Source organism: Colossoma macropomum, unplaced genomic scaffold, assembly GCF_904425465.1.
Source record: "Colossoma macropomum unplaced genomic scaffold, Colossoma_macropomum, whole genome shotgun sequence".
In the NCBI taxonomy this organism is placed as follows: domain Eukaryota; kingdom Metazoa; phylum Chordata; class Actinopteri; order Characiformes; family Serrasalmidae; genus Colossoma; species Colossoma macropomum.
Genome location: NW_023494795.1, coordinates 29,868,457 through 29,885,032, shown reverse-complemented (window position 1 = coordinate 29,885,032; position 16,576 = coordinate 29,868,457). Strand labels below are relative to the sequence as shown.

Sequence of the window (16,576 nt, the reverse complement as noted above, 5' to 3'; positions counted from 1 at the left end):
GTAGGAGTGTGGACAGGACGCCAGGATCTGCTGGTCATTTAAGGTTTTAATTGATGTTTTCAGTTGGAGACGATGCTGTATCGATTGTTGTGATCTGTCTGTTTAGAACACTGTTTCTAGTGCTTATTAGATCTATGAAATAAAACATTATTTATTTTCTATATTATAATATATGGAATTCAGTCCGGGTAGTGCTTTTGAATTTTAAAGAGTTTTTCCCAAATATTCTTTGTTTTCCTATTTTCTAATGTAAAATATCGTCGATACCAGAACAAAACCGTATTTCTCCTTTTTCTGTTTTTCCAGCTGACGTTTGCACTGTGTTAAAATTTCATGATTAATGGAGTAACAGAAATGCTCCAGAATTTAAACCTAAAGATAAGAATGTTTTTTCTTCTCCTGGAAAGTCACCATTTTAGAGATACAGTGTTTTGTCACGTCATTGACAGTACACTCACTGAAGACTATTAAAGTTATGCGTCATTTTGTTGCTCCATGCCCAAATAAGGAACTCCAAGTCTAAACTGTTTTCCCTATGGGAATAATTAATGCTGTTTTCGAAAATTGTCACTGAACAAAAATGTTTAAAAAATGATACATTTTATCCTGCTTACATTTCAACCCCCAAATATCACTGAAACCTAGAAATTAGAGGTTTCTAAAGAGTCCAAAATATGAATATTACCACATTCAGCGCTCCTGCACGTTAAAATAATGACACAAAAGTAAAAACTGTTATATAACAACACCAGCTACTCAAACTAAATCTGCCAAAGCCAATGAACTACCACATTTGACAAAGCTTGCTGATTTGTGTGGGGCATTTTGGTGAGGCTACCAGTTCAGTGCACAACAGTGTTAGCTTGCATGCTTGCATTTTGACTCCTTAACAACCTTGCAATTCAGAGGACCCAGTGACTTTCAGGACGGAACATATTGGCTTTAAAACACTTCTGGGTAGTACAGGGCTCCAATTTTCAAAAATCGTTTTTTCCATAGAGAAAAGAGCTTAGACCCAGAGTTTCTCATTTGGACATGGCACCAACCACAAATGATGGCACGACTTCAGAGGTCTGTTATCATGGCTTTTGCCTTAATACTACACTGCATCGCTGTGAGCCAAACTCTGCTTACTTACATGCAAACTAAAAGTCTGAAAGCTTAATGTAACCTTCTTTCTTTACAGTACAGAACTACTAAATGCATAACAGCTCACCTGTCTGCTAACTTCATGAACAGGATTTTAATGTTGTTAGTACTGATGCATTCACTATGTAATCAACTCTGTTGTTTTTGTGTTGGTGTCTGCAGGTCAGGTGGGTACCCAAGTGGGCCCCCTGTGGGTGGAATGGGCCCCGGAGGCCCCTATAACCAGCCACCCGGCAACAACTCCAACAGGATGAACATGCAGGGTCCTGCATACAGCACTATGGCCTCTGGTAAGAGCGCTGAGGGATTTTTAGCCAGTTTTTCTCACCACTTTTAGTCATTAATGATTCAACCCACTAGTCAGTCAGATCTCCTTCTATCACATGATGCTATTAAGCCAAGAGGGTGAAGACTAGTACGAGCTTCCTCTGTGACACCTACTGGTCATGCACAGTCATTGGACAGCTTAACACTGCAGCAAACTTTTTGTAAAATTCTTTTACGACTCCCACATTGGCTAGCATCACGCTGAGTTTTGGGGGAATGGGAGGACCATCCTAACCAATCAGAGAGATTGAGGACAACAGTGCTTTCTTGGACTTGTGGCCAAAGACAGGGCAAATTTTTACATTGTTGCACCACTCAACAGATACTGAATATAGTGAATATAGTGAATACACTATATATGTATAGTGTATTTATGTATTTATGCTAAATACACAAATGTAACTGTATACATGAATATTTTACATTTGAAAATAGACCAAGAATTTCAAGTATTGTATATAATGCCAACACCGTATCCATTTAATTCTGCAGACATTTTGAAAGATCTGTCAAATTCCTCTGTAAAGTGCTGGATATTGTTCTAATTGATTGCAATATTCTACAATTGATGCAGTTAAAGTTACCCCTATGTGTAATGTGTGTGACTTTGTGTGTATTCTGCAGGACCCATGGCCATGGGGGCAGGAGACAGCATGCCGCCTGCTGACCTCAAACAGAGAACAGAGCACAAAGAAGAGGGAAGCGTGGCAAGCACAGAACAACCTAAATCTAAGGTACAAACACATCTCTATCTCTCTGTGTCCTGCTCTCTCTCTTGTTCTCCATCACTTGCTGTCACTTTTCAAGCATGTGATCAGAGATAACTGAAGTTAATCCACTGCTACCCTTCATGCATCTGCTTGACTGCCCTTTCCTCTGGCTTGTGGCACAGCTTTGCTTTGCTTAGCGTAGATAATAGAGTCTGCTATCCTGCTTTACTAGGATGCAAAACACACAGACACACACTAAGCTATTAATTCATTAAAGTACATTAAAAAATAAAATTGTGTAAATAGTAATAAAAGTAACAAAACAATGCACCAAGCTTTTCATTGGATTTTTATGCTTGAAGAGAGCTGGAATCATTTCTTTCATTATTTTTTATCAGGTATAATTCATTTTTCCAGAACTGATGCAACTGAATCACCTTCACATTGATGCATTACCTGTAACTGCCCATGTTTCAGAAATATTTTGGTGTGTAGATTTGACTCATGCACTACATTACTTGTATCAATAATAATACATTTATTTATGTAGCACTTTTCATTCTAGTTACAAAATCTCAAAGTGCTTTACACAAAAGTATAAGTAAGTTATAGGCATAATAAAAACACTGCACTCTAAATTAAATAACAGCAGAATTACAAAACTGGGGAAAATAAGCCACAATACTTCTAGGCATACGCAGCCAAAGAAACGTTTTTAAAACGGATATAAGAACACCTATATAGCTTGCATTGCTTCTCTGGAACGCTATTCCAGTGTTTAAGGGCTATATAAGAAAATTATCTTCCACCAACTGAGCTGTAAGACGTCCTAGGAGTTTGCAGTAAGCCTGCCTCAGGTACCAGCTATAATGCTTCAACAGATCAGTGAGATATGCCAGCGCTCAGCCTTACAGCTTTGTGTGTTTGTAATTCCTCTTTCACTCTCTCCATTTTGCTCTTATGACTGGAACTGACCCTAAGCGGAACATGCACAGTGCTGCTGGTATTTACATCAGAGCTGGCCCTGTGACTCTCATACAGTGTAATCTCACACTTCTCCTTTATTTCCCTGAACACTGCTGGACTTTGATTTGCATGAGGCTAGAAACTTCCAAACTAAAAGCTGGAGGTGTGGGTGGCCCCTCTGTGGCCAATGAAGGGGGTAGGATATTGATTTATATGAGTGAATCAGTCTGACTCTAAATCAGTGCATTCATTTCTGATGTGAAACACGTTACGTTTCAGCACTGTTTGGTCTTTGGGCACAAAACTAAGCTCATTTTAGTGTCCATGTCATGATAGCATTTTTTGGAATGTTGGAGATGCACAATATGGACAAAATACTAGTATTGTGATTATATTACTACATATTGCAATTTTCTTATGCCTGCAGCATATTAAAAATGCGTTTGTGAATCACAGTGTGACCTGGTCAAACAGGCATTCTGGCCTAAAACTACCTTTTAATTTATTATTTGTTCTTTCAGCCTCGTAGATTTGACAGAATTTGTGATATTATATTTCCTCATCAATCAGTGTCGTTTCACTACAGTGCCCAGCATGCATTTCACAAATACGTCATACAACCATTGAGAATCTCTTCAAGATTTAGCTAGGCAAGGCAAGTTGATTTGTAAAGCACCTTTCATACACAGTGGCATTTCAAAGTGCTTTACACAAACAGAAAATAAATGCATTAGATAATACTGGTTATTTCTGAGATCTAGCACCTCAAACATTTGCAAAGATTATTAAAACATAAGACATGCATAAGAAGTAAGAAATGCAATTGCTATTATATGCAAGTAATTTCCAGCACCCTAAGTGAGGAAGAGTGCCAAGAGTTACCGCTTTCACCCGTTGAATAGCAGCTGTAACTGAATAAAATCCTTCTTTGAAGAAATACCAAACTCTAAGCTGTTAATCAGTCCTCAGGATACCCGTGCTGGCAAACTTTTAAAAACCTCCAAAAAGCTGATAAAGCTTAGGAGAACATTTAGATGACATATGAATAAACTAACATGCAGGAGCTAAAGATAATGAAAGAGCAAAAAAAATAAATAAAATAAGGGATTGAAAAATAATAAAATAGTGCTATAAATATATGTATATAAATAAAGTGCAGTGAATATAAAGTGCAGTGAAAATAAGGGAGCTTATTCCATCCTGAGATCTAACACCTCAGAAAAGCTTTTGCAAAGATACATAATTAACATAATTAACAATTAAAAGAAAATACAAAATACATAGCTCAAAATAATAACATATATAATAAGGAATTAAAGGAAATGAAAGTAGTGGTAAGATAAAGTGCAATTAAGTTTTAACTTAAAGAGCTGAAAATTAAAGACAATAAAATAGCAATTAAAATAAGGGATTAACAGAAATTAAAATAACCAGCTGGGGACAAAAAATAAATTCAAACAGTCCGCCCCCAGGTATCCACTCCAAAGCAATTGTAGTCCTTTAAAGTTTACTTCCACGTTCAAAATTCATCATCAGAAGGGTGTTTTCTAGTATTTAAAACAGGAAATCTTACGTTTAAAGTGATGGTTACATTTGTGATTTTGGCCATTGTCACTTTTAGGATCAACATATTTTTTTGCTGATCAACAGTAAACACTCATCTGGAACTGCCATTGGTCAAGTTACTGACAGCAAACAGTGAAAAACACACTGTGATTGGTTAAAGGGCAATCACAATTATTTCTGTATTGCAGCCTTCAATGATATCAGTATTGCAAAGACCAACATCACGATAACAGTTAACTGATGATTAACAATATATTGTGCAGCCCTGGAACTTTTTACATTGCTATGCCTGAGGAGAAGAAACCTTTGGTAAATGTAAACCTTTGGCCTATGTAAAACGAACAGCGCCACTATTTAAAGAGCCCATATCAGACATTTTTCCTCTGGGGTCCATTTATGGTGTTCGTCACATAACCATTTTGTAACTTCCTCTATCCCTTAGAATTAAACAGTCTGGTTTGGCTTCTGTATCTTTAAGACAAATAGGTAAATTCGGGTTTTTTGATGTGGGCCCTTTTAAATGGACACTTGGAACAGCCTAGCCATCACAGTTGGATCAGGGGCACAAACAATATATTGAGCAGCCCTAGCAGGAAAATCTTATTTCTAACTAGACTATCAGAGCCTCACAGTGGGCAGTCAGGACAGCCTGGTCAGTACAGTTGGTAGGACAGGAGCTTGTACAACACTTTGTAATTGAGAGCGAGTTACTCATTACGTTTATTTCTTCAGCGCCTGCATTTCTCATCGCACCTCTTCCTTGTTTAGACTGATTTATTTGCGCATCAACATGCAAAAATAACTGCACTGTTCTCAGAACTTGGTTTACTGTTCAAACTGCTTTGACACATGTTCCTGTTTGCCTTTTTGTGTTCTTTTTTTCTATTTTTTCTTGGCTAGTCTTGTGTAGTACTTGTTGTGAGAGTTGTTACTTGTTTCTTTGTCTTTTTCCCGGAGTTTCTTTACTTTGGTACCAAACTGCGTAGGGGTGGGGAGTGGGGGTGGGGGGATTGCTGTGATCATGGAAGGCAGAAAAAAAACTGTCGCTTCAAATTGTTTTAAAGAAATTCCTCTCTTGTCTCTCTCTTTGTCTTTCGGGTTATTTAATGAGCATCCCTCTCTCTACCTCGGCATTGTGCAGGCTGTTGTCATGGTGACAGCTCGCGCAGCAGCACGGCTTTGTTTTTTCCTCACGCTCAGCGGAAAGTGGAAGCTCCTCCATGCAGAACCTCTGGTCCTGTGTAGCTCAACCACTGTTCAAACCACACACTGTTTGAATCGCTGTTAAATTTCCTCCGTCTCTTGCTCTCGTGTTCATTCGTGTGCCGTTTTTGGGCATGGTGAAGCGAGGCAGCGGTTCAGTAGCTCTCAGTGGGAACTGTTTGGAAGCGTCACAACTGGTCTGTAGTACTAGCAGCGGAGTGAATAAGAGAGACTGAGAAGAAGAAAAGGATTTTAAAGCTGCCGGCTGGCTCTTTTGATGCTCCGCACAGGCAGAGCCAGTAGTCACACTTGGCTTTCAGTCACACTTGAGCTGAATAATATTGGTGATTTCGGGAATCCCCAGTGGATTCCATTATTGAAAACATATTTCTGAAGATCTTACCATAGACCTCTAAGGTTGTTCATCGTTTTGTATTTAACGTCATGTCCAAATAAGGACCTCTGGATCTAAGCCATTTTCGTCTATGGGGAAAAAAAGAATGGTGTTTATGAATGTCGCTAACAGATTCATTCAGTGTTTTGATGAGAAATGCTCTGTTCTAGACAAATAAGGAAAGCATAATTCTTCACAGTGGTGGTGATGGGAACCAGACATTTGAACAGTTTAACGTCTCTAAAAGCTCCCTCACAGAAAGTTATTACTTGAAATGGTAATGAATTAACTGCCAGAAGTCTAAGACATTATTTAGTTTGAATAAACAATAGTTTTGAGATAAAGTTTTGGTTTAAAACATACGTTTTAATGGCGGAGAGACACGTGCAGGACATTGTATGGCAAAAAAAGTGCCCAAAGAACACAAAGAAAACTTAGATCCCTTTTCTGCATTTAGACACATTTTATTCATTTTATTCGTTTTACTGCATTTGGAACCCTACAGAAATAAATGTGACATTTCTGTGTATTGCTAATCCAGGTAGATGTGAGGTTCCAATTTCTAACTTTTTATAAACGTTTATTTATGGGGATCAGCATTGGCACATAAGAATATGAAAAGTATCCCATAGTAGTGTCGACCCACACAGGCCATATTAGTACAACTCTAGTAGCAGTTTTGAATACTTAATGACCTTGTCGTTGAAATGACTCAGTGATATTTGTGGCACAACACTACCTTGGACAAATAGGCTTTGGGACTCATTGGTTTACCACAAAACACGATGGAGCATTTTTTTCCAAAAACGCTGGTTTTTTTTTCCCGTACACAGAGATGACTTACACCCACAGCTTGTCTGGATGCTAATGGTGAACTACAGAACAACAACGCATCCTCAGAGGTCTAAAAGCTAGGCTAAAACAGATCAAAGCTGTGCTGTAGCCTTACATGCATGGAACGACTTCTCTCGTAAAACGTGAATGTATGCCTAAAGTTGAGGTTTCATCAGAGCTGTTAAATCCAAAGCCTATTCAGAAAAGTCCATCTAATAAAGCTCATTCTAAAAGCCTAATAACAATAACAGTTATCAGTCAGGTCAAGTAGAAGCTCATTTGATTCCTCTCGTTTAATCAGTTGGTCTCAATCTTCAAACAGTTGATTAAGTGTAGGATGTGAGGCATTGCTTGGTTGGAGTGAAAATCTGCAGGCATGCTGGCTTTTTTGGTGAAACTGAACTCCCCTGTCGTAGACTAACTTAGCATGTAAAATATTAATTTAACAAGAAGCACTTTATAGGCTGTTAAAGTGTGATTTATTAAACCTTTAGCCAGAACAACCAAACCACAGCAAGAACAAAGTTAGCCTACAAGTTCTTCTGGTTAAAAAATGTTTCTCTGTGGCAGTATCAGCAATATACAATGGCTAGGGGGCGCTATCAGGCGTTGTTATGTTTAGCACAAGCACACAAGCCTAAATCATACAGGAACTCTTTGAGGAGAGCATGGTGTGCATGAGACAAGAAAATGGGATACAGTACAAAAGACAAACTGAAATCCTGGTTGACTTTGATTTCTCACCATGTGGTCCTGTTGTGTGTGTGCTTGTCTTTTGTCCTTCTTTTATTCTGGGTGACAGGACAGCTACAGCGCTCAGTGTGTGTCTCAGCCCCCTACCCCGTCCCCCCTCTCCCCCAGCCCCGCCAGCCTCTCCTCCAATCACGGAGACGACAGTGACAGCATTAGCAGCCCAGCCTGGCCAAAAACACCCACCAGCCCTGTGAGTGCCACAAGCACTTTAACTCTGTCTCTCTCTTTCTCTCTTTGTAGGCCTGTCACAGTCATGAAGTTTTGGTCGAAGATTAATTGCCATATAAATAAACAATTTTTATTGTGTTTATTTTTTTCATTGTATTCCAACTATTAAAGTACAGGCCTGAAGTGGCTGATCTCGCTTCTTAGCTGTGGATACAGCACACTGCTCGAGCTGAAATAAAGAAACATTATTCACTGCCGTCCTCTAAAGGTGTTATTATCAAACATTATATAAACAAACATTACTCACTGCTGCCCTCTAAAGGTGTTAACATCAAATAAACAAACGTTACTCACCACCGCCCTCTAAAGGAGTTATTAACAAACATCAAATAAACAAACATTACTCACCGCTGCCCTCTAAAGGTCTCATTAACAAACATCGTCAACAAACATTACTCACTGCTGCCCTCTAAAGGTCTCATTAACAAACATCGTCAACAAACATTACTCACTGCTGCCCTCTAAAGGTCTCATTAACAAACATCGTCAACAAACATTACTCACTGCTGCCCTCTAAAGGTGTTCACATCAAATAAACAAACATTGCTCACTGCTGCCCTCTAAAGGTGTTAACATCAAATAAACAAACATTGCTCACTGCTGCCCTCTAAAAGTGTTATTAGCAAATATCAAATAAACAAACATCATACCGCTGAAGGTTTTATTGCACCAAGTCAGAAGTTACAATTTTTGTGTTTTTGTAAGATGATGTGTCTCTATAAATGCATTTTCTGCTTGTACATTCTGTTTGCTAACAGCTTTGGAAAATTATTGTGATTAGTTCAAGTAATTCTGATCAGGCATTTATATAATAATTGTGACAGGCCTATCTCTGTCTTTCTTTCTGTATCTCTCTCTCTCTCTCTCCTCTCTCTCTCTCTCTCTCTTCCTCGCTTTCTTTTTATCTCCCACTCTATCACTTCCTTTGTCTTTTTTCCGCTCCCTGTCTTTCTTTTTTATTGCTGTTAGGCTGCCCTTCTTCCTCTTTCGCACCCCACTTTAATGTTGTTTTGACCTTAATGTTAATGTTATGACATCTTGACAGAGATATGAGAAAATGTTGGAGTGTAACAAACATCTTTCACTTTTTTGTCAGAAATCTCAACCTTAAGATGTTGTTGCCAAAGTTGGCAGTCATTTCAGAAATATATATATATATATATATATATATATATATATATATATATATATATATATATAAAAAGATAATATATAGGCCTGTCACAGTCATGACAGGGCTATCTGCATTTCACATTTCACTTGTATTGCTGTACAATAACGTATTGTGATGTAACTTATTCAGTTGTGCATTCTTGGACGCTGAATGGTTATTCATTGCTGGCTCGATATCTTACCTCTTCTCCCCCTTTCCTGTGTAGAAGCACAGCTCAGCCACCATGACAAATGAAAAGATAACAAGGCTGTATGAAATGGGCAGTGAACCGGAGAGGAGGGCATGGGTGGAACGCTACCTAGCCTTCATGGATGACAGGGGCACACCTGTACCCAACATACCTGCTGTGGGCAAGAAGCCTTTAGACCTGTGCCGCCTCTATATGTGCGTGCGGGACATAGGAGGGCTGGCAATGGTGAGTAGAGAGCCTTAGAGGCTTACACAGGAATATACCTATTAAGTAACAATAACAACACAGCACAAGACCGTATCTGTTAGTAGGTTTTGTTATTGCATTAGTGTGAGGTGGATTGGAACAGGACTAATATTACTGATGGAGCTTCATCCAGTTACAGAAGACAGTTCACTTTACAATTATTACTATCCAACTGTAAACACTACACAGACTGCAGATTTATAGTAGATTAAATTTCCTCCACAATTATTACTGTCAGACTATAAAAACTACACACACTTTTGATTCATACTGGATTAAAATCACTCCACAGTTATTATTGTCAGACTGTAAATCTACACACTGCAGATTCATACTGGATTAAAATCACTCCACAATTATTACTGTCAGACTATAAAACTGCAAACACTGCAGGTTCATACTGGATTAAAATCTAATACCTAGATTTATCTAGAACCTTCCTAGATAAAATTAAACAAACTCCAAAAGCATATATTAGCATAATAGTGTCCTTTACTCCCTTTCCTCTAATAGTGCCATCCTCCTATATAGGTGAACAAGAATAAGAAATGGCGTGAGCTCTCCACTCTTCTGAATGTGGGCACGTCCAGCAGCTCAGCCAGCTCTCTGAAGAAGCAGTATATCCAGTACCTGTTTGCCTATGAGTGTAAGGTGGAGCGTGGCGAGGAACCCCCACCGGACGCCTTTGCCATGGGGGATGGCAAGAAGCAGCAGCAGCAGGCCAAGATACAGCCCCCGTCACCAGGTCAGGAGAGCATCTGTTCTACTGGAACATTATACTGCACTATTCCACACAAAACTAATTAACATAATTTACTTTAACATTTTATAACCTAAATATCTGCAGTGTATTCAGCTAAAATGTTGTTTGAACTTGTCCAATAAGGCCCAGTTAATTCATGCTGTTGTTTTCTGCTCAAAGCATGTACAACAAAAACATACTTAATTTATCAGCTTGCTTCAAGCATAGCATACTAGCACAGCCAGCTACTCATGTCTCAGGCATCAGGCTGCGTATTCATAATCATTTTCTGCAATAACTTTGTTTTGTGTCAAAACTTGGAATGACTGTTTATATTTAATTAGGCTTAAATTTTGTAAATTTATGATTTGGATCACTATATTTAGTTTTTCAGAAGTTTAATAATACAAGACAAAAAGAACCAGTAGTGCCACATTGAAAACTACTACCAAAAACTACGTATACAGTGATTTGTATTCAGTGTTTTGAATTGAATCCAATGAAACAGGAGATGCTCTCTTTGTAATGAAATATGCAGTCGGTTAGTGTTCTTTAAATAATGACCGCATCCATGATCTACCCAGAAAGGCTTATTGTGATGAGATGTGATGATTACAATAAATATAGTCATATTGTGCATCTCTTATAGCATAGGTTACATTGAGTGCACCATTTAGTCTAAATGATGGTCCTCCAGGCTTTTGAGCACATCACCTTCACTGCATTCTCATCTGCCTTGAAATGAATCGTGAGCTGGCTGCACGTGAGCTAAAAATATCTGACAGGTGATTGACTCAAGCTGAGAGAGGAAAAGAGAAAAAGGGGAATGGGGGGAGGGGAGCTGTCAGACGGCCAGCTGAAGGAATAACCCCCCCCTCCCTGCCTGCGGGCGAGTAGCTGATGATGTCAGAGAGAGAGAGAGAAAAAGAGAGAGAGAGAGAGAGAGAGAGCTGTCAAGCAGCAGGAGGGGGGATTCCCCCAGAGAAGATTAATGGGGGAGGAGTGTGGGATATAAACAAAAATGACCTCCGTCTGACCCCCTCATGCACAGCGGACCAGTGAGCCAGCACTTTTTTTCCCCCACTCTGTCTTTTTTTTTCCTCCCTTGCTCTGAGTGAATATGGCGTTGAGGTCACTTCAGTTCACACAGACTGTAAGTGCCCTCCCATAACCCGTCTGCATTGTTTACTCTGAGCTGAAGCACGGCTGCCAGTAGTTCTGAGGCTGGCAGTGTTATGAAGGCTTTCACTGCCCCCATTGTGCTTTACTCTGCTTCTTCTGAAGCCTTGCCACTCACCCTTTGCCATGTTACAGAAATACAAACTGGCTTTATTACTTTCTTAATTAAGTTAAGCCTGAAAATGTCTGAAATTATGTTCACCAATTCCACTTCTTTCGCAAACACTAAAGACTGCAGAATTCATGTTTTATTGGATTATGGAAATGAAAGCCTGGGATTGTAGGATTTGAGAGAGCTTCTCTTGGTCCATAATAATATGGACTGAAAATAATTAAGACGATACTTCTTGTAGTTTTAGAAAATAGCGCACAGTGGTTTCAGCTTTCTTTTCTTATTTAACAAATATTTTTTATTAAAATAATAAAAGACTGAAATTGGCTTTATCTCTGTGAAATTTACACACTTATAAGCAGAGATGTCATGATCTGGATTTTTTTTTCTTTGCCCTCCAATCCTTTTAGGGTACCTTAATGTTGAGTATCAGCTGATACAGATTTAGTCTTTGTATTGTCACAGATAATTCAGCCACACAGTATAGGTAAGATATGCTAGTCTGCTCATTCATACTACAATAAAATACCTTTTTTAGTTTGTGCACAATGTAACATTGTTGATTAATAAAGCTTTGTTTTTGTGGCCTACATTTTTTAAATGACCATTTTATAGTGTATATAACAATCCAGTATGATTGACCTCCCCGATAATTTGGCTACCAGTAAATTTGATGTTCAGCAGTGAATTTTTTAATATAATGGTACGCAATCTCAAGTGATAGCTTTTGTTTTCATGTTTCCATAATAGTTTTGTTTTCAAACAGTTGCAAGTGAAAGAACGACATAATGGTTTATTTTCTCTGCAGCAGAAAATGGACTTCAAGCATGATAGCCTTGTGCTCACATTTTAATTGCCTGTGTTTAGACAAAACTCTGCTAGTTTAAACACAGTTAAAACACCAGGACTGCATGTATAGCTTTTTAAATTTCTCCTTGAAAACATTTCCACACTGTAGGCATTTAACCTGCTTTGTTAACTTCTGAAAACATGCCTTGCTCTGGTAGGCTGTGGATTATGCCTGTTTACGTCACGTCTACAACAGTGATGTAAATAAAGTGCAAAGAAAGGCTTAATTTATCCGTGATTATACGTGATCCATTAAAATATCCCTCTATCAGAACATCACTACTTCCAAGGTAGGGAAATAAATGTTTGTCCTAACCAATTTATAAGTCAGTTGATTATGGTTCTTTAGGAAAAATTTCATACATCATGTCCAAAATCTCACCAAAATCTCAAATTTCACAATTTGATATAATTATTGCATTACTTTAGGAAACTACAGAATTATTGTTTTTACAGAATTAAGTTTTTTACATTGGGCTGCACTAAGGCTGCTGTAACACAGAGGTAGAAAAGTCACTGTCTGGGGCTGCATTTCCCACAATAGTGTCAGTGAGCCTGTGTTCATTGATGGGATCATGAACTCAGAAGTGTACAAAGAAATTTTGGATGAAAACCTGCAAAGTCTGCAGAAGAAATAACGATCTGAAACACACCAGCCGCCTTTTGGAAGAATACCTTGCCAAAAAGAAAATTACAGTCCTGGAATGGTCTGTTTAAAATAAATGACATTTTGTTTCCTGACACTGTGAACCTTATACATTTTTATGTGTGGCACAATCGTCCAAGTACTTTTTAGGGCCACTGTATGCAGCGTCATTTTGCTTAATGATGTGGTATCTCTGTATTCTGTTTCATTGCTTATTATATACAATTTTCTAAAAGAAAAAGAAAAAAAAAGGGGGAAAGAAAACGAAAGAAGGAAAGACTGCTTTCTTTTATATTTCTGATGTATTTGTTTTCTTTTCTCCCCTTTGTTTCATAGCAAACTCTGGGTCTCTCCAGGGGCCTCAGACTCCACAGTCAACAGGCAGTAGCTCTATGACAGAAATGCCGGGAGATCTGAAGCCCCCGACTCCAGCCACCACTCCCCACAGCCAGATGACACCTCAGAGTGGCCGGTGAGTAAAATCTACTTAGCAAATGTACCCGAATCCACATCTTCATGTCCAAAGTCTTTTAGGTTTTCGAGGATTTATCATCATCACTAAAGCGTAGTAAGGAGCTGTGGAGGGAGAGGTGTAGGTTGAAAACAGAGGAAAACCAAAAGACCACAAATGCAAATAAACAGATAATATGCATCTGCACTAAAAACACAGCTTCCTGTGAAAGTGCTTAAGAAGAGTGACATTTTCAGCATAAACATTGTTAGTATAGAGATGTGTGTTTTGTTTTCACAGAAAAACATCTTTCTAGTTCTATTTTGGATTTGATGTGCTGGTTTTTATTTTCTATAGCCATAATTCAGTTCTTTTGCAAGTCTCCTACACCAGCGGACACTTAATGTTTGTAAACAAAACACCTGTCCTGTAACACCATATCCAAAGACCATACCTCAGCCTCAGATGTTAGATCAATACCACTTAGCCTGCTGGGAGTATTGTAAAACGATCCCCCTCCTGCACAGTTTGAAGATTTCTCCTCACAGCAGGATCCAAAGTGCTCAATTTTGACGGTGTAGCCTAGGAACCACAAGAGAGAATTCAGAAGAGACAGATGTGAACTGCACACTGATTTGAGATAAACCCATTTACATGTTTTTCTAGCAACTATTCCAAACTGCCGAGCTTAAAAATAACCCCGAATAACTATGTTTATATCTCAGTGATTAAGTTATAAAGAAATTTGGAAAAAATCTGTGGACTTCGGTTGATATTACCATTGGGTCTTTTAAGGCTCTACTTCAATGCAGTGAAAGGATGTGCAAGTCTTCACTATATCTTCTGTACGAGCAATAAACAATTAAAATTGTGTGTCCTGAACTTTCCTGTCTAATCTGGGTACTGGTACACATTTGTCTCTCCTCACTCTTGCCTGTAGAAACAGTGGTGTCAGTGTGCAGGATCCCTTCTCTGAAAGCTGCGACCCAGCTTTCCAAAAGCGGAGCAATATGCCGCCTGGCATGATGTACCAGCAAGGTGGAGGCAGTGCAGGTGCAGATCCCAGTGTAAGAATGCAATATGATGCTAACAAGGAGCCTTATGGAGGTCCAAGGAAAGGTGAGTTAACATTTTCTTAATTATACTGAAAGTGAACCTTCATTCTTGTCTGCTAGATGCCCTTTATTAGTTATGCTTTGCAAGTGCCCTGGCTCAAAGTGCTTTGTAACTGCAGTGATTTCTTGGACAGTGCTGCCATCTAGTGTCTACAGCATGCCATATCTTTTAGTTTCATTCCCAACTATAGGGATGCTATCAGTTTTTGAAAAGTGTATGTGTTTGTAGGTGGCAATGAACCCTTCATGCCAGGACAGTTGCCTAGCAGCGGCATGCAGGACATGTACTCACGTGGACCCCCTGGAGGGCAAGGCATGGGCCCACGTCCCCAGTACCCTTACAGCCCTACCTTTGAGAGAAGGTTGGTGACATCCCACAATACACTATTAAACGACTGATCTAAATAAAGCCAGGACTTGCTTGTTCATGTCTTTTGTCATGTTCCTTCTTCAGGCCTGATCATGCCATGGGGCCAGAGGGTGGAATGGCTCCACCTGTGAATCAGAACAACATGATGCCTTCCAACAATGATCCAAGCATGTACTCAGGCAGTAGATACCCTTCTCATCAAAGGTAAATAGGGTTAGGATTTATGGATGTGAATGAGTAAAGGTGGGTTTCTGACCTAAATGTCTGAACCTACTGTAATTTGTTTTCTTTTTTAGACATGGACATGACGGTTATGGTCAGCAGTATCCACAAGGCATGTCATACGGTGCACATGGAATGTATCCACAGCCGCAGGTCAGTGTGCAGATGAAGTGTTCTTATAGTTAAATTACTGTATTATACAGTAATCTGGTGAACTGTGAACATTATATTCCAAGCATCATTGGATTATCTTTAGCCTATGCAAACACGTTAAGGTTGGCATCTTGCAGATGCTCTCTTTACTGCTATAAAGTCAGTGTGAAGCTAAAGTCAAGAAACAGTAAGGCATGTAACTGATTGCTCTGTGCCTCTTTAGGGCTACAAAAGACCTGGGGAAGGGATGTATGGCCCTTCAGGAAAACGACATGAGGGAGAGTCCTATAGCATGCAGTATGGCAGCCAGCAGCCAGACATGTATGGTCAATATGGTGGTGGATACCCAGATCGCAGACCCATGCAGGGCCAGTTCCCCTACCAGTATAATCGTGAGCGCATGCAACACGGAGGACAGGGTCCTCCCCAGCATAGCATGATGAGTGGAGGACCATCCTCCACCCCCAGTGGAGGGCCTCAGGCTAACATGTGGCACCCCAGGACGGATATGGGTTACCCTTACCCTGGAAGACAAGGCCATGGGCCTCCATACCCTTCTATTAGCCGTGCAGATGACCCAGAGGGCAGGCCAAATCAGGATAGTCAGTGGCCAAGTCATCCTAGTCAGCGTCAGTCACCTTATCCTCCCCAGCCTGCCTCTAGCTCCATACCCCCCATGACAAATCGGCAACCTCCGGTATCATACCAGTCTCCTCCAGCCATGCCAAATCACATCGCCCGTGCACCTAGCCCAGCCCCTTTCCCTAGACCCCTGAGTGGTTCCATGTCACCCAATAAAGCTCATTTGATGCCCTCTATGAAAATGCCCAAGCCAGGGGTGCCTGCGTCCATGCCAGGCTCCCAAAGTGGTGTTGTCCCAGGCCAAGGCCTCCCACCCATCCAACGAGAGATCAGCTTTCCACTGGGTTCTGTTGAAGCTACACAACCTCAGCTAAAACCTCGTCGAAGGTTAACTTCTAAAGACATCGGTAAGAGT

General features: G+C 39.7%; 1 protein-coding gene across 2 annotated transcripts in view; it reads left to right on the top strand.

The window, feature by feature from the left end:
* arid1b (AT rich interactive domain 1B (SWI1-like)) overlaps positions 1-16,576 on the top strand; it is an 89,848-nt gene that overhangs the window by 70,731 nt on the left and 2,541 nt on the right. The window contains exons 10-20 of one of the 2 annotated variants that reach the window (XM_036582144.1): positions 1,312-1,439; positions 2,101-2,210; positions 7,952-8,092; positions 9,510-9,719; positions 10,272-10,485; positions 13,605-13,740; positions 14,660-14,838; positions 15,064-15,196; positions 15,289-15,408; positions 15,501-15,579; positions 15,803-16,568. In XM_036582144.1, the coding sequence (XP_036438037.1) occupies positions 1,312-1,439; positions 2,101-2,210; positions 7,952-8,092; positions 9,510-9,719; positions 10,272-10,485; positions 13,605-13,740; positions 14,660-14,838; positions 15,064-15,196; positions 15,289-15,408; positions 15,501-15,579; positions 15,803-16,568 (2,216 nt within the window). The remainder of the gene's footprint in view (positions 1-1,311; positions 1,440-2,100; positions 2,211-7,951; positions 8,093-9,509; positions 9,720-10,271; positions 10,486-13,604; positions 13,741-14,659; positions 14,839-15,063; positions 15,197-15,288; positions 15,409-15,500; positions 15,580-15,802; positions 16,569-16,576) is intronic. The other variant, XM_036582145.1, reaches the window with a different exon arrangement.